Here is an 18,587-nt window from a genome sequence, read left to right as displayed (position 1 = left end):
AACAATACTGATTTTATTCTGTCTGCTTTTTCATGGATTGAGACTCTGGGAAAAACCTGTCTGAGCAATGGTGGCTCAGGTTCTCATGAGATGCAGTAACTGCGGCAGAAGCTAACAAGTCTGGAGCTGGACTAGCTGTGAGCCAGCCAGGAGCTTGCTGTGGTTTTAGCTTTTCCTGTGGCTTAGGGTAGATAGGGCTTCCTTTACAATAGGGGTCACTTCAAAACAGCTGGAATTTGTGCATCCTGACAGTTGGTCCAGTGCTTCAGAGAGCTTTTTAATATTCTAGTTCCAAAATCAGCCTTACCACATTGTACTTGCTGGTTATAAGCTCCTCAGAAGTCCTCCTTGATTCAAAGGCAGGGAGATTACTTTCTACTTCTGACAAAAGAACAGGCGAAGTCTTAGGACCGATCTGTTGTTACAGCTGTCTTTGGAAAATAATTACAATCTTTAAAGTAGAGCAGGAACCTAACGCCACTCATGAAGTGATCAGACTGCATATTCTGTGTAAAATGTTTTTGTTGAAAGAGCTAATTCAGCTGCATCTAACAACATTTATCTTTAAGGACTAGCACTTATACAGAGCTCCCAAAATATTTAACCTAGTTTTTATAGACACTTAGTTTTCATCTTTAAGCCTAAATAAAGCAGATGATTTTAATTAAACATGTCCATGATTTAACTAACCCCGCATTATAAGTTCACCTATTGTAAGAAGATTTTGTGGGCTTTACACATCGACAACTTAGTAGTGGGAACTGAGTTAAGAGTAGGCCATAGAGGAACTTGGCTCAGGTGGTGGAGCTAGCCTTGAGCAAATAAAGCTCAGGGGCAAGGATCTGGGTTCAATCACAGGACTGACACCAAAAGCAAAAGTAAAGGAAAATGGAATCAAAATTAAGAAAAGCATTAAACTATAGATATTTAAATGGGCCAAAGGATAAAAAAACTTACAAGGAGGAAGTGGTTTGGAACACAAGAGGAAGTTCATTCTTGTTAATAAAGAAGTATAAAATAAACCATCATTATAATCTGTTTCATAATTATGATTCTACTACAAGCAAAATAGCATTTAATTATAAATAACCTTTATTTATTTTTAACATGATTAAAGAGGTTTAATATTTTATTTATTTTCTTACTTTCTGCAAACCTGTTGCTTCATTGTATAAAAATAGCACCAGCAAATGCAGTGCATTATAAAATGGAGCTAGAATTTTTCATCTGAGGTTGTCCAACAAGCACTTTCCTCCACTCCCAGTTACTTCAAATGGCGAGGTCATTGGGTCATTCCAAATCCAGAGGTGGACTTAAAGTTACAACAGGATGTATGATAACAGTATTATCCTTGAGATACATAATTATAGATTTTACCCTGGGCAACATATTCTGAATACCAAATCCTAGAGTTTAGTCTAAAACTCATTATTGTAAAAAAAAACCTAAACATATGATGTTTGTCTGCAATCATTGGAAAGTGAAGGGTATTTCTCTCATAGCAGTGTTGAGTCGTTGCTTTTCCTACCAGAAAGTGTTGAATTGCTGCAAAATGTTAAATTTTTCATCCACCACTAATTTAGACAACTATGCTGCAGTAAGTTACTTCACTCTAATTTATTCAGGGTTCCATTTTCACTCCTCAATAGATTTTATGTATTTCTCATATGCTTCTTCACTCATTAGTTCATCTAGTTCTGAAGGATTACTCAGTGTCATCTTTATCAGCCAACCATCTTCATAACAAGATTTATTGACAAGTCCTGGATTTTCTGCAAGCACTTCATGAACTGCAGTTACTTCTCCTGACACAGGAGAGTAGAGTTCACTGGCAGCTTTCACACTTTCCAAAGCACCAAACTCATCTTGCTTTTTCAATTTTGTCCCAACTTCAGGCAGACTACAGTAAACAACATCTCCCAAAGCTTCCTGTGCAAAATTGCTGATTCCGACAGTTCCAGTTCCATTTTCTGTGATTATCCATTCATGTTTCTCTGTGAATTTTCGCACCGACGGCAGAGCGGGCCCCGTGCGCAGCGTCCTCGGCCGCCAGGGCCGCGGCGGGCAGGGCGCGGTGGGCGCCAGGGCCGCGCGCAGGCCGCAGGCCGCGGACCCCAGGCTCCGGGCCACTTGCAGCGCCATGATCGACCGCAGGGGTTCCGAGGGTCCCCGCGCGGGGCCTCCACCACCGGGCCCTATAAATAACCTTTAGCCAGTAAGAAATAAGCATGTTTATCTGATGCTGGTGTTGTAAAAACTTATAACTGGGCAAAATTTATAGCCATAATTTTGAAATGTGTAATTTGTCAGAACCAACATAATTGAGTATATTAGTGATTTTCAACAACAGAAAAGGAAACACACAGATCTAAAAAATTCCACTTCTCTCTAACCACTTAACTGAACCCGACAGAAATTAAACCAAAAATAAAATAAAAGAACAACCCGAGAGAGTCTTTATCATGTGCCTTTTTTTTTTTTTTTTCTAGGAGTGGCTTTTAGTCCCCAGGAAATGATTTCTGGAGGGTGTAGTTGCACTGCCTTTGAATAGGAAGCTCAGGAGAGTTGCTAAGCTGTAGGCCTCTGGGACTGTGGGCCTCTGGAGTACATGCATTCCTGAACTCACCTTCTCCAAGTCTGACCTGCTTGTGTTGCCATTAACTTTACAGGCAATGGACTGGTGTCCCTGGCAGTCTGAGGTCCTTGCTATTGGAGGAGGAATGAAGGACGGATGTCTACACATTTTGAATATAAAGACTGGGACAAGCATCAAGACCCCAAGCACAAACTCACAGGTAAGTATCTCTTCTGGAGGCCACCTTCATCCCCACTTTCTAGAATCTTCTGAAAATGATTATAAGCATTCAACTTAAGCACATCTCTCTTTACCTACTGATTTCATAAGGAATTCCAGGTCTCAAGAATTTCTTTTCTGTAAACTCTCTTAATTTGGGAGTCCTAAAGTGAATTCAACTTGTATTTTACTTTGTTCCTACTTTTCCTTTTCCTTTCTTTTTCACCATTGCTTTGTAAAACTGGTCGTCTATTCTGGTCCAACGATGGAAATCAAATAAACTCATCATTTTTTAACCTGACTGATTTGCCTTCTTGGTCTTTTGTTGTTTTCTTAGAACAAATATAATTCCTATAATACTGGGACTCCAGCTGTTACTGGAGGATGCCGGTGGGCTGGAGGTGGGGTGGGAAGCGGGGGTTAGAGCATACTGTGTAGAATCAGCTTTAGTACATTCATAATGAGCCAGAACTTGCTAACATTCTGTGTTTTATGGACATTATGGCAGATCTGTTCCCTCATCTGGCTACCTGAGACAAAGGCGATTGTAACAGGCCATGGTTCTCCTAGCAATGATGTGGCTCTGTGGGCCTGTCCCACTCTGTCCAGGTCAGCAGGGTTTTTTGGTAAGTAAATGGTGAGTAAAATGCCATGTCCCTATTTTACAAACTTTTATTGTGTTCTTTGGGAAAGATGCATGATGAGGGAAAGAGAACCAGCCCTTGTCTAGAATGTGAAAGGGACCCTGAGGCGAGTAAGCTTCTTCTTTACCCATTCCAGGGAGACAGGAAGATTACAGAACAGAGCCCTTGCATCCCTCTGGTCTTTTACAGAACTCTGATAATATATCCCATCTTCCTTCTCTCTCCACTCAGCCTTGCCTCTAGGCCGATGGGAATTTATGTATTCATTAATTATGTGAGGCATTTATAATGTGCCAGATACTTATTAAGATTCAGGCAATACACAGGTAAACAAGAGAGGCAGTATCTCTCTTAGAACCTGTATGTTTGCGAGATGAAGCATACAGGAAAACAAACAATTAGGTAATGCTAATACTATGCCTCTCTTTGGAGGTTCTGGGAATGTTATTTGGCAACATAACAGCCTGCTAAGGCACACTTCTGGTCTCTATTAGACAACCACACCATGACCTTTATGTTCTTCATTGTTGTCTGATCTGGCACATTAAGACTCCAGGCAACTCCTGATAGCTGCTTTGGTGGCTAGACACAGCTGGGGGAGGGGCATGCATTGACTGTGTCTGCATTTCAGTTTTTATTGTTACTGTTATTATGTTGGCAGTACTCCTGTTTAGATTCAGGGTTTGGTGCTTGCTAGGCAGGTGTCCTATCACTTAAACCATCACCCCAGAAATTTACTCTTAATCAGAAGGCATGGAATTTCCAGGAGCTTTTCAGATTTGAGAAAGATTTACAATCAAGCTTTAAACTCTGTTTCTTTACAGGGCAACCATTTTAGTAGCTGTTTAGGGCCTTACCTAGGTGGGAGTATTGGAGAGATACTCAAATCATCTTCTCATGTTTGGAATAAGAATATCGACATTGGCTGGGTAGGGTGGCAAACAATTGCAAGCTAGGACTTGGAAGGTCAAAGCAGAATGATTATGTGTTCTAGGTCAACTGAGCCTATTGTGTGGTCCTGTAACAAACAAACAAACATTTTTAGAGGTATTTTTCTTCGGCCTTAACTCCTTGTGATTTTCCCCCAGTATTATCAGAAAGGATTCCAGAGAATTCACTTAACTTTTTCTCATCTTAAAACATATGTAGTTGAGGGAGATGTGGTTTTTTTGGGGGTCTTTTAGACATTCTGACCCAGTAGTTCCTCCCGTTGTTATACAAAACAAGTCATATGGTGAGATAAGTTTGGAGCCCAATTTTAGTGTAATAGGATTTTCATGGGTGAGACTTTGCAGAGAGATTTTGGTGTCCTTTTGTAATAAGTTGCATGAGTTTACTTGGTTAGGTTCTAGGTCATTCCTTTGGTGTTGGTAGATTACAGAAAACAGAATTAATAACAGTTGGGTATGAATGATGATGTCGGTGTCAGCTAAAAATTGTCTCCCAAAAAATATCATGTTGAATCTGTAGAATCTATGAATATAACTTTATTTAGACAAAGGGTCTTTGAAAATGTGATTAAGTTAAAGTTCTTGAGATGAGATGGCTCCAAATGTCATAACACAATTTCTCTTTTTTATGAATTAATTTATTGTCAAAGTGATGTACAGAGGAGTTACAGTTTCATATGTAAGGCAGTGAGTACATTTCTTATCCAACTTGTTACCTTCTCCCTCATTTTTCTCCCTCCCTCCCCCTCCCTTGTTCCCTCCCCCCATGAGTTGTACAGTAGGATTATAGCATATAGCTTTGTAAGTATTGCTGTTGCATTGGTTTGCCTTTTACCCTTTGTCTCTCCATTTTGATGTTCCTCTTCCCTTTCCTAGTTCCAATAAGCGTATATACAATACCCAGGGTACTGAAATCAGTAACAGTGACATCAGGGGTAAAACCCTGGGGAATAAAGACAAAAGAAAATGGCATAATTTTCATGTGGTACATTGAAAATAACAACAGCAATGGTAAATCACTTATTGCCTTAACTTGGAGTTCATTTCACTTAGCATCATCTTATGTGTACATAGGTACAGAGCTGTTGAGCTATTGTGATCTTCTGCTAGGACTATCCTAGACATGACACAATTTCTTGTAAGAAATACAGCAATGAGGAGGCCATGTGACCTAGAGAAAGAGGTAGGAGAAAGGAGTTAAAGATGGCCAATAGCTGCTAGAAAGTGGGAGCTAAAAGGCACAGAAATTTCCCTGGAGCCTTCCCCGACTTCCCATCTCCAGACTATGAAAGAGTCAGCTTCTGCTGTGATCAGCCACCCAGTTCCTGGTTGTTGATTGGTCAGGTACAGGGCACCGATAAGGGAAGAAGAGAAACCCTGAGCCAAACCTTAATCTCTGGGGGGTGATGCCTGGGTTGACCTGACTGACATTAATGAGCATCTCTCTGGACCTATGGCTACAGGAAGCCCTCTATCCAGAGGTATGATTCAGGTCCTACTTTATATCACCTCTTGTCTTTTGCAGCAGCCTTGAAGTTGAAATAAGAACTGCCTTCCTTCTTCCCTCAGGCCACAGAGGCAGAGTGCTGCACCTGGCTCTCAGTCCTGATCAGACCCGTGTGTTTTCTGCTGCTGTGGATGGAACAGCCTATGTGTGGAAGTGTGACCAGTCACACAGCTCTTTCTAGCTTCCGGTGTCTCCTTGAGTTAGCATGAGATACAGTGAAGAACCTCCTGGTATGCATGGCCTCTCTCCTCTCAGCATGCTCTCTTCCTGTGGCATCTCCCATACATTATCTGTGACTAATTTCTTCTCTCTGTTGTCCTCTGTCTCTATCCTCTTCTCTTCCCCCACTTTTTCTTCTAGCTCTTTTTTTTTTGTGCTAGTCCTGGGACTTGAACTCAGGGCCTAGAACTGCCTTTGAACTTCTTTGGTTCAAGGGTAGTGCTCTACCACTTGAGCCACAAAGCCACGTCTAGCCTTTTCTGAATAGTTTATTGGAGATAAGAGTCTCAGGGACTTTCCTGCCTGGGGTTGCTTTGAAACGTGATCCTCAGATCACACCATCCCGAGTAGCTAGGTTTATAGGCATGAGCCACTAGCACCCAGCTCTAGCTCTTTCTTTTTAAAGATCCATTTTCATTGCTTCACAGTAAAGTAAGGAGTAATAATCACATAAATAAAGCACATGTATCCTAAGTGTATAGTTGTATAATGGTGTAACTACCATCTAGACATTTGTGGTATCCTAAGAGCATCTCTACCTTTGCCTGCTATCAAGGAATGCCACTATTATATTGATCTTACATAATGATTTTTAATCGATCCTATATAGTGAATATTATATAGTGAACCCTACTACTCTGACCTTTATCAGCGATGGATTAGAATTTTCTTATGTTGCCCTCAGATGAATGGAATATTCTATGTAATATTCATGCAATACAGTGTTAAGTCTACGTTGAATTAAACTGTAATTTTTCTTTTTCTTTGATATTGAATATTATATGACCATTGCTCATCTTATCATAAGTGAATATTTGAGTTATTTCCAGTTTGACTTTTAAGAATAAAGTTTTCTCTCTATATTATTAAGTACATTTTGGTGGATAAAAGCACTTACTCTAGTTGAACATATACCCTGGGTAGAATTGCTAGATTAGAGGATATACATACACACACGCACACACACACACACACACACACGTGTGTATATGTTGTGTTAATAGATATGTCTAATTTTGCCGAGAAAGTGATTTGTACTAATTTGTACTTCTACTAGCAATGAATGAGTTCAAAATTTGTGAAATGTACTGACACTGGGGAATACTCCACCCTTTTATTGCAGGTAAAATCTTAACTAATTCAGGGTTATAGTAGGTGTCTAGACTATTATTCCAGTGCCTGCCAGAGTGTCTTGTGGAAGTCAGCATCAGATATCACTATGTATATGGGAGTTCTCATCTCTGGCTGCATATTGGCATTGCTGGGGAGTTCATATGAAGGATATTATACTCTGGGACCCACCAAATAACAACTAAATCAGAATTTCTGGATGGATTTTAGGCACTGCTAATTTTAAGTAGTCTGGTGGGCAGTTATGTTTGAAGCCAATGATTAGTATATTAACCAGTCTAAGCTGGCTTCTTTCTGTTTACATTTTTTTTAAAGAAACCAAATTCTAACCTGACTTATGGAACTGTAACCAGTTTGTACAGCTACTTTAATAATAGTAATAACAATTGTAATAATAATAACAATGAAACTTAACTTTGCCAGATTGATGTGTCTTATTAAATAAAAAAAATCAAAACAACCGTTTTAATTATTTTCTGGCAGAACTGGAGTTTGAACTCAGAGTGTTGCACTTGCTGTGTTGGCACTCTATCACTTATGTCATGCTTCTTGTCCTGCTTTTTGCTAATTAAATGCAGACTGCTAAGAAACAAAGCTGACTATGTGTTGTACAATTTTCTTGGTTGGCCAAGCATTTAATTTGTATCTTCTGGAACTTTAATTTCTATTTCTCATCTGTCTTTGGAAAATAGTGTTACTCATTTCTGATTCATTTCTTTCAGAGACTAGTTTTGGCATACAAATAAGACTAGAAAGTGTGAACATGTAACAACAACCTTTGAAGGGCAGACTTCCTTCCTTCCTGAATGTTCTAGATTGTCTAGAACATTACCGGCAGAATTGTTGATCCCCCCTCCTCCATGCTTGTTGCTTCACAGAACTGATCTTACTGTTTACTCCTATTAGGTCCATTGAGGTAGTGCAGGGAGTAGTCTAGGGAGAAATTCTCCCATCACTCAATGTATGGGTGACACTGGTGACATTCCTTCTCTAATCTCCCCCTGGCATTATTCATACAATTGGTATGGACCCGCCCACGAATGTTAGAGGAAAGAAACCGATTCAGACATACACATTTTTATTTGTGATAAGGCTAAGAAATGACAGCAAAGGAAAGGAAATGCAGTAATTTAAGATGCTCCCTTCATGGTCTTGATGATCCACTTGAGATATTTCTTTGAGAGAAGTGTATAGATGCCAGGCCCTCTTGGGTCTCCACATTTCCCTTTCAGGCCAGAGGAAGTAATGCCTCGGAAAATGCCTCTGCATAGCAACGGGCCTCCAGAATCTCCCTGAGAAAACAAGAGGGTGGAGGTGCGATGGGACCATTGTGGCTCCTGACCACAAGCAAACTAGGAGGATTTCTCCAGCCTTTAAGAAGAAGTTGAGAAAAACCTTCACTGAACTGAAAATTAGTGCTTGAAAGGATAAAAAATGTTAAGAAATATTTAAATATTTTAAAATTAATTCACTGTGTTTATGAACCAGCAAAAATTGGAGTGAAGCTTGCAAGCTATCTACTGATTTTGAGATTGAGTCTCTGCTTTTAGAAAGGCAACTCTTCCTACTTGTTGGTTTCTCAAAAATACTTAATAAAAAAAGGAGTAAAATAGCTGACTGCAAGTAACACAATATGGCAAAGTATAAGAGTTATGTTTCCCAGTCCTTCCAGCAGGTAAATGATCTTTTCAAGGAAACAAAATCAAAGTGGCCCCTTTTGGGTAAAAGTCCATCTTAGGAATCTGTGAAATGAAAACCCCTTGTGAGAACCTGAGGTCTTCCCATAGACATATTTTCACTGCTTACTCTAGTGCTTGGTATTTGCAGAATCAGTGTCTTAGGCTTAATTTACCCATTCTAGGGCATTGAGAGAGCAGGGAAGATGGCTAAGCTTCATGAAAGAGGGGGTTAGGAGACCAGCATCTAAGGACACTGCTGGGGCCTCATGATGTTGAATCTGAGTTTCAAAAGCAGTTTATTCTAGGCTCCTGGGTTCCCTAAGTAGTGGATATGTGAGACAGTGGGTAAGGGAGGGAAAAGAAGACAAATACCATCTTTTCCTGCCATTTTGCTAGCCTTGGTCCTGGAAATGGCAGAGACCTCTGGCTCTCTCAGTCGCTCATGATTCCCAAGTCAGAAAGAGAAATGTCAGCTCAGTACCTAGAGCTAAAAAATGTGCAGTGTTCCCCTACTCTCGTCTTGAATCAGGACCCTGTCTTTAATCCCTCTCTCTCTCTGGGCACCCTGGGGTAAAGTGTGACATGGTCTCTGGTGTAGTCATGCTCAGGGGTTCCTTACAGGGTATCTCACAGTTCTAGGATGCTGTGGGTCTAATCTTAGGTCTTCAGCTATTCTTGAAGATGGCAGGTATTTCAAACATGTCCCGGCTAGATGGACTTCCAGGATGGGAAATGAGACTGGAGGCCCTCAAGGAAGGCTGATTTCAGCCTTTCTTCATGGTGTATATACCTTTGTGTTATCATATGTGGTAATATGAAAACTGAGAAACATTGCTTCTTGGTGTTTTTTTTTTTAATATAAAACCAAGATGATGCAGTAAGCCATATGCTTTCTGTAAACATATATTTACACTGAGCAAATTAATTAGGGTTTTTTTGTTTTGTTTTGTTTTTGTTTTTGTTTTTGGCCAGTCCTGGGGCTTGGACTCAGGGTCTGAGCACTGTCCCTGGCTTCTTTTTGCTCAAGGCTAGCATTCTGCTTCTTGGGCCACAGCGCCACTTCTGGCCATTTTCTGTATATGTGGTGCTGGGGAATTGAACCCAGGGCTTCATGTATATGAGGCGAGCACTCTTGCCACTAGGCCATATCCCTAGCCCTAATTAGGAGTTTTTGTCAGACTTCTTTTAAGAACTAATGGGAAACTGAACACCTCAGGGGGGGACAGGGGGAGGGGGGAGGGGGGTATGAGGGACAAGGTAACAAACAGTACAAGAAATGTATCCAATGCCTAATGTGTGAAACTGTAACCTCTCTGTACATCAGTTTTATAATAAAAACTTTAAAAAAAAAGAACTAATGGGACCCTGTAGAAGCTAAGACACAGCCTGACATTACCAGGCTGTACCTGTATATCCTACTATTAACAGCTAACACGTGGGAACTTATATTACTTACCAGGCATGTGTCTTTTCTACCACGGGGGCTTCCTGCACAAATCATATTCAACCCAATCATCGGATTAAAATTATAGTGCTGGTGATCATTGCAGATTTTCCTGTCTATGATGGAGATGTCTACTTCTCTCAGAGTATCAGACATAGGTGACTTATTATTAGTCGTGCCCCACCCTGCAACTTGACACTTGCTTCCTGCTTTCACATCAGTTCCTCTTTTGGGTAGATTCAGGATATCTACATACTTATTAATTGTTGCTTTTTTGTTCAGCTGTGAGAAGACAAACATAAAGAGTTAACAGAATGAGATAAATATGAACATTTTCGTGTAAGTTCTAGCCCAACAGTTGGACCTCTTTACGTGAGTTTATATCAGTAGGGGCACTAAGTAAAGTTTTCCATGCAGGGGCCACACTATAGGAGGTCCTGTGATTGGAGAAGGAAATCAATCAAAGGCACACACCTGGAGAAGTTTCAGATCACCCTCGAATGTATCCGGATCGAAGCATGGATAGGGAAACTCTTTCTTAATGGACAGTTTCTGTTTTTCTGGCTCATTCTTGCTCATTGAGTGAGCCCCAAGAATGACCTCAGATGTCTTGGTCCTGGAATAGACACAGCGGTATTTACTGACTTTACCTTTTAATCAGGAGCTGAGAACATTATGGGTTGATGAGTTTGATGGTGTCATTTGTAAATGTTCTTCTTCTGGAGATCATTTGTGGCTTGAAAGAAAACATGTGCTTTAATAGGTAAGAAGTAAGATGTTTACTTGCAAAACTATTTGGTGTAAACCAACTGAACAACTCATGGAGGGAGAAAGAAAGGGTGAGGGAGGGAGGGGGAAATGAGGAAGGAGGTAACAAACAGTGTAAGAAATGTACTCAAGGCCTAATATATGAAACTGTAACCTCTCTGTACATCACTTTGACAATAAATAAGAAAAAAAAGAATAAAGGGTGAATCCACAAAAAAAGAAATAAGATGTTTAGAAATTCATTATAATAATTATCTTAGTTCATGTTATATGGCTATAGCAAAATACTTCATAAATGAAAGAGGCTTCCTTTAGCTTTTGGATCTGGAGTCTAAGAAAGGTATCAGTGTGTCGTTAGCTTCTGCTGAGGGTATCATGCTGTGACAACTCATGGCAGAAAAGTAGAAGGGAAGTGGGTGGGTATAGAAGAGCAGGGATTCAATGGAAGCAAGGAAGTGAGCCAAGGAAATTGAACTTGCTCTATAACAATCTGCTCTCATAGTGACTATGTAACTCTCAAGACTACATTAGACTCTTCACCATTAATCTCTCATGACCCAATTGTTTTTGAAAGATCTCACTACCTCTAGTAGGGTCCTATTGGATACCAAGATTCTAGTACATGAACCTTTGGGTAATGAACAATATCCAAACCATAGTAATCACCATTGTCACATCTACCAGCTTGTTTTTATAAATTCGTTGACAAACAAGAGAATTTGATGGCAGCAAAACTTAGTCTTGTGTAATCTACCATTTCCCTTCATCCTGTTTTGCTGTGATAGGGAATGAGGCCACAGATCACTCAATCCAGTATTACCAGAGATATCAGTACTCTAGAGACAGAAGCAAAAGGTTTCTACCTAACAGTTGTAAAGTGACACACTGAGGTGATCTTTGTTTGCTTGTGGTTCTGAGGATAGAACCCAAGGCCTGTGCGTGTTAGACAAGTGCTTTATCATAGAACTAAACCCAGCACTTGGGATCTTTAGAGAACAACTAATTCATCATGAATGAGAAAACTTATAGAAACAGATTGCTCAGAACAACCTATTTGTATCTTATCAAGTGTGTATTTATTGCAGAGATAGTGGCTTGAACAAGGGCCCCAAGGTTAACTTTTGTGAACAAAAATATTCTTTTATATATTAATGTAAAAATACTCTTACATTCACAACCGATTATAGTTCATACTTCCAGATGTTTACACTGCTTCTTTCCCATTACAACAGCTGAGATTGGGTTTGCTTAAGACATGGAATCTGTGCTGTCCAGTAGCGTTTACACTGGATACTTTATAAATCTGCATGGTCCAATACAGTAGCCACAAGCCACATGTGGCAACTAAGGGCTTGAATGTGGCTAGTGTCTGAAAACATTTGTAATTTTATTTGGCTTTAATTGATTTACATTTGCATAGCCACACATGGTTATCCTATTGGGTAGTCAAAATTTAGAGGCATGGTTTAAAGGTGAGGAAAAGCTGGCCTGGAAGAAGCTACAAGGTTATAGCTGACTGGGACTTAAGAGATGGCTGAAGGAATGAGTCATTCACTATAGGGTAGAAGAGAACACTGGAAATAATTTTTCTCTACTTGATGGCTGTGTCCAGGGCCCTGAGGGAGTACACAACTTTGACCTTTTTGTGTGTACTAACCACTGTGCAGGCCATGAGCCCTGGGTGTCTAGAGGAGACTTTCAGAAAGAGCTTGTGGATTATGCTTTCTCATTGGCCTGATAATTTGGGGGCAGGTCTGGGGCTTAAGTCCCTTTAGGGTTAAAGTAAGTTGCCAGAAACTTAAGTAGTCTGAAAATACATATAAATCTCCCATGGCTTAGTAAGATAGACTCTTTTTATTATTAACCCAAATTAGAATATCTCCACAAATGAGTTTAAAATTCAAAATCACTTACAGGACACAGTGGGCTGCAGTCAATACCCAGTCATTGGCAATCAAAGCACCAGCACAGATGGTTTTCTGGTCAAGTTTAAGTAGGGCCATGTAGGGTCTTGAGTGAGGAGTTACCTCTTTTCCTCCAATGATTTGTACACAGCCCTCTATTCAGTATAAAAAGGGAAATCAGGTCAGTATCCACTCCAAAAAGCTCTACATAAAGCTGTATTTCAAGAATTTCTATGCCTTTTCCACTTAAGGAGAAAACCTGGATGAGCTTTTACTCCATATAGGCCTTTCTACATCTGGCTGTAAATCCTGGTGCTGTAGGCACTGTGGAAGGTTTCTGCTATTATACCCACAGAATCCTAGAAACTGGTGTTCCAAGAGATGGTCAGGCTGGAAATGGGTGACAAACCTCTAGGTTCAGGTTCAAACCTTGCCAAGGGCAGAGAATTAATACTTGGTTTACTGCGGCAGCCTAATGCTACAGGAGGTGCTGCTGCTGGTGGCTACTGTGCTGTGAATGAGGATCTCCACTCCTTCTTACTAGTAATTTGAAAAAGCAGAGGAGAGCTCTAAAGGCCTGAAAACTTCCCTTTTTTCCCAGAGCCCCTTATAAAAATGGAGTATGGAAACTAGAATATGGCCTAGTGGCAAGAGTGCTTGCCTTGTTGTATACATGAAGCCTTGGTTTCGATTCCTCAGCACCACATATATAGAAAAAGCCAGATGTGGCACTGTGGCTCAAGTGGCAGAGTGTTGGCCTTGAGCAGAAAGAAGCCAGGGACAGTGCTCAGGTCCTGAGTTCAAGCACCAGACTGGCAAAAAAAAAAAAGAAAAGAATAAAAAAAAGTGGTACGCAAACTGATACTAGCTGTGACCCTTCAAATATACTTGGGTGAGACTTTTGGTATCCAGCTGCACTATCCTTCACAGGAGAATGACACTTACTATACCTAAAGATCCTCTTAAGCCTCCAGACAAATTTTATCTAAAGCCTATCCAATGAGATGTGGAGAAGGGTTGCCGGGAGCCAAAATAGCTGTCAGGATGTAACATAAAGAAACTATAAAACTTAACTGATAAGGAAATCTGGCACTGGTTGTCATGCTCTAACAATATGACACTATAAGACTTAGCTGATAAGAATGTTTGATGCTTTTACAACCTTGCCTGTTAAGCCTAACATTTTGTCTAGCTTTAATTAACAACCTTGTGAACTTTACCCAGTCCCTGTCCTGAGAAAGAGCATCCTATGGTTCTGTAACCCAGCAACCTAATGACCCTGTCTACATGAGTTACCCTTTGCTGATTACTATATAAGCTGCCCTGCAAAAATAAAGTTTGAGACCTTGATCAGAATCCTGTCTTGGTCTCCCTCCTTGTGTCAGGTTTGTCTCTCATTCAGGTCAATTCCCCCTCGGGCTCCGGTTGACGAAACCCCGCGGGCCGGGGCAGAGGGTGAGAGATTCTATAAGTAGAGAATTCTGCCTTAGAAAAATCTCCATGATGGCAGACTAGGAGTATAGAGAGAGCTATTGTTATAGATCAATAAGGCACAGACAAAGCACACATGCTTTGGGTGTCTTTGTGATAGACTTTCAGCTCTCCATATTCCTCACTAGATATTCTTAGATTTTCCTAAGCTATTTCTCCTGAGTGGTGGCTGAGACTCAAGTTTTCTTGGGATATTTCTATAGGTGAAGCAAATTCACTGCTAACATCACAGAAAGATATCAATGATAGACGTAGGAACTTTTCTAAGGTTTGAAGAAGATGAAGGGAAGGGGAAGAGAATGAGAATTCCCTTGCTTTCCACAAGGGAATTTTGAGAATGTGAAAGCCTAACCTCTAAAAATAAAGGGGCAAAGGAACGTGGAAACAAAAAGAACTTCAGCCTGACCCCAAATTTTCTCTGGATGACACATATTGATAGATTACAAAGGTGCATTTTTGACATTCTGAGCTCCAGAAATCATAACGTTGAATAGAGTGTTAATGGAGCACTGTTTTTTGGATAGTTTTTATTTTGCTTGTCTGGGCTCTCAGCCTCAGAAATAAGTCCATGTCTGCCATGATTGTCTATTAGAAGGGTCTGGGCTAAGATTAGGAAACGTGGGAAGCTTTCAGAAACTGGCAGTCTGCTTCCCATTCTAAATTAAATTTTATCTGAAGTTTTGAGGCTGGTACTGTGATGTCAATATTTTCTTTTTGATGTCAATATTTTTAAGACAGCTTCCAGATTATGCTAATAAGGAGGAGTGTTAAACTATTAGTGAGAACATAAGACCCCCTTCGCTGTTTCTATTCTCAAATGGTCCATATTGCCTTTTGAAGCAAAAGGGAGAAGAGCTAGTTGGTTTTGTTGTATTTTAAATATCCAGCTTTTTTTCACTGTGCAGGAGAATTGAACTTACCTGAATATCTTTGTGCCATTGCCATATTTGTAATATGCCTACCCTTTGGTTCTAGTTGTCCTACAGCCTTGTTATTTTTAGATTTCCTTTCATTTTTGGCTGCAAGTTAAGCTACACAATTTCTTAGGAATTTTCTGGCATTGAGGTTATTATAGAAGTCCCTGCCTAACACCTCTACTTCCCAAAGCTGAAGGTACTGGGGAAAAACCACAGCCTCTATGTTTGCCAGCCCCACAGGCTACAGCTTCAGGGCATCCTCACCTGCTACTAGGTTTTGCAAAGAAAATTTAGAGCTTTTCCTGGGCACTGCAAGCATCAGTGCTACAAAAATCACAGCATTTCAACTTCTGCACCTGGAAGTTACAAAAAAGCTGGAACATGAGTTACCCTTCTCTAGACCAAAGAATCAGCTTAAAGGAAAATAGTGTAGTCTTCCCAAAGAGTTTATGTGAGCACTTTCTCAGTGTCCTTATGTATTCCCAAAGAGATTCCAGCCTAGAGACGTAGCAATAAACATTCTAATTTATTCTCGTTGGCTGCTGGCATCTACTACAGATTTGTCTTAGCTGTCTTGAAGACTATCTGGTCATCCTTTCCCTTTCCTTCCCTTCCCTTCCCTTTCCTTCCTTCCTTCCTTCCTTCCCCTTCCTTCCTTCCTTCCTTCCTTCCTTCCTTCCTTCCTTCCTTCCTTCCTCCTTTCTTCCCTCCCTCCCTCCCTCCCTCTCTCCCTCCCTCTCTTCTTCCCTCCTTCCCTCCCTTATTTCCTTCCTTCTTTTGCCAATAGAGAGGAGAGAGGGGAGAGAGAGAATGGATGAAGCTACTACTGTTTCTTTCTTGGAAGGTACAACTTGTTTTCCTGATTTGTCATTTTATTTGTTTACTCATTTTTATATTGTCTTTCTAAAGAATTTTTCACTCTACATATCACCAGCAAGAAGCTTAAAAATTGTTCTGTTATCTTTTAGAAAGAAATTATAAATGAGAAATCTTTTTATTCATAAATAAATAAATAATTTATTCTAAAACCTTTCCCCCCAAAAAACAATTATGTAGAATTCAAAACAAAATGCGAAACATTTGATGCTTTGGAGAAAAATACCTTCCATTAGCATAATAAGATAATATTAACAAAAAAGTTCACTGAAAATGTTCTATGTTATGTAATGGTCATGTCTTACCTTCAGAAATGAGCAGGAGAAATGTGGTAATTGAGAGAGAAGATGTCAGAAATGCACAGAAGTTCCTCATTGTGGCTGGTGTTACCACATGAATCAACAGCAAAATCTGCTTTGGTTCTTGGCTGCTTCTACCTTTATACTTGAGAGCAAAGAATGTGGTTTCCTTCTCTTTACCTTAAATTTCCATGTTTCATATTAGAAAATGAAACAGATGTGGGTAAGATCAGTGAAGATGGGTGCCTGGCCAGTGGGCACAACTTCCTTTGCTAGGTTCACTGAGGGGCAGGTTGTGATTCTGTGGGGTGCATGAGGAGCCATGGGGCCATCAGAACAGACAACTCAAGATGTCTCACTGAGATTTTGAAGACCTTTTATTCAGTGGCAATCTTCAGCCTATAATTTGATGATTTAAAACTCAGAGCTTTAGATAAAGCCCTAAAATGGGTCACTAAGAAACTTTCTAGCTGTCTCTTTTAGTTATATAAGAATTAATAGGCCAAGTGCAAGTATACCACCACTGTTGTAATTATTTTCAACATGCCATGTGAACTCGTACTACTTTTTTTTTCTCTTTTTCCTTGTCTGTTTGTTGACTGATTGGTTTGTTTAGTTTTGTTTCTCTTGTACTCCTTGCCTGTGGCTGTACCCTCGCGACCACTGTATCACATCTGAGTACCCTGGATACTGTTTATATGGGTATTAGAACTGGGGAAGGGAGAGGGAATACCAAAATAGAGAGACAAAGAACAAAAAGACAAATGATTCAAAAAGCAACACTTACAAAACCATTTGGTGTAAACCAACTGCACAACTCTTAGGGGGAGAGGGGAAGGGGGAGGGGGAGGGGAGGAGGGGGAAATGAGGGAGGAGGTAACAACTAGAACAAGAAATGTACTCACTGCCTTTCATATGAATCTGTAACCACTCTGTATCACACTTTGACAATAAAGAAAAAAAAAGAATTAATAGGCCAAGTGCAAGTTGAGATCAGCAAAGAGATTTATGTACCACCAGCTCCTGCCTGGATTTTTCTCTTCCCTGCTCGGGGAGGAGGGTTTATTGTGCCCCTATCTGGAATCTGTGATAGGGTTAGTGACGTGGGCTGGTGGGGTAGAGGCTGTTGGCTCTTTCAGCCCTCTGATGTTGTTTTCCCCAAAGTTTGGTATTGCAACCCTAGATATTGTATCTAAAATTATCCCTTCCTCTCTTCCTGCCCTTTTCCCTCCCTTCCTTTCTCCCCATTTCCCCCTCTCTCTCCCCGTTGCTCTCCTTATCTCTCTCCAGCTGTCACCATCTTCCTTTCTCTCTCCTTTTTCCTACCTCCTCTTCTCCTTCCCTCCCTCCTCTTTTTCGTCCCTGTCTTTCTCCCATCCTTCTGCCTCCCTTCTTTCTTCCTCTTTCTTTCCACTTTGAGCAGAGAAGGAAAAGGGGATTTAGCTGTGGCTATTTTGACTTAATATTGGAGAAAAATCAAGCTCGGTTCCTTGATGAACAGTATGGAGTGTGCTCTTTATTAGGAATATCTCTAGGCTGGGAATGTGGCTTAGTAGTGGAGTGCTTGCCCATCACGCATGAAGCCATGGGCTCAAGTCCTCAGTACCATACAAACAGAAAAATCTGAAAGTGGTGCTATGGCTCAAAGTGGTAGAACACTAAGTAGCCTTGAGCAAAAGAAGCTCAGGGAGAGAGCCCAGATCCTGAGTTCACACCCATGACTGGTTAAAAAAAAAGTATATATATATAAAGAAATGTCTGTAGTTCTTTTTCTGAGCTGAGGATGTGATTCTTACTGTGACACATATGATATCCTGTGGTCTGTCAGGTTATATCTGATGTTGAAATAACCACCCCCACACTTTAACACCTTGATGACTTCAGATGAAGTGGTTACTTTATTGCAAGTCATATGACTTTAAAAGGGAGCCCTCCTAAGACCCCTGAGTTTCCTTTTCCCAAAT

At 40.4% G+C, this 18,587-nt stretch overlaps 3 protein-coding genes across 3 annotated transcripts in view; 1 reads left to right on the top strand and 2 right to left on the bottom strand.

Annotated features, from left to right (window-relative positions):
* Cdc20b (cell division cycle 20B) overlaps positions 1-6,076 on the top strand; it is a 59,574-nt gene extending 53,498 nt beyond the window's left edge. Inside the window, exons 12-14 of the mRNA XM_048368256.1 lie at positions 2,670-2,795; positions 3,303-3,420; positions 5,958-6,076. Of these exons, the coding sequence (XP_048224213.1) occupies positions 2,670-2,795; positions 3,303-3,420; positions 5,958-6,076 (363 nt within the window). The remainder of the gene's footprint in view (positions 1-2,669; positions 2,796-3,302; positions 3,421-5,957) is intronic.
* Positions 1,594-2,142, bottom strand: LOC125367643 (glycine cleavage system H protein, mitochondrial-like). The gene has a single exon (XM_048368323.1). The coding sequence runs from the start codon at positions 2,140-2,142 to the stop codon at positions 1,636-1,638; it is 507 nt and encodes a 168-aa protein (XP_048224280.1). The 3' UTR covers positions 1,594-1,635.
* A 2,299-nt stretch (positions 6,077-8,375) lies between the features above and the next one.
* On the bottom strand, positions 8,376-16,721 carry Gzma (granzyme A). The gene is made up of 5 exons (XM_048368255.1): positions 16,630-16,721; positions 13,051-13,195; positions 10,843-10,984; positions 10,381-10,650; positions 8,376-8,537 (listed from the first exon to the last, which is right to left on the bottom strand). Exons 1-5 carry the CDS (start codon positions 16,697-16,699, stop codon positions 8,376-8,378), a joined length of 789 nt encoding a protein of 262 aa, XP_048224212.1. The 5' UTR covers positions 16,700-16,721.
* Between the last annotated feature and the right edge of the window lie 1,866 nt (positions 16,722-18,587).

This window comes from Perognathus longimembris, chromosome 19 (assembly GCF_023159225.1).
Source record: "Perognathus longimembris pacificus isolate PPM17 chromosome 19, ASM2315922v1, whole genome shotgun sequence".
Classification (NCBI taxonomy): Eukaryota; Metazoa; Chordata; class Mammalia; order Rodentia; family Heteromyidae; genus Perognathus; species Perognathus longimembris.
This window is presented reverse-complemented; position numbering and strand designations above follow the sequence as displayed.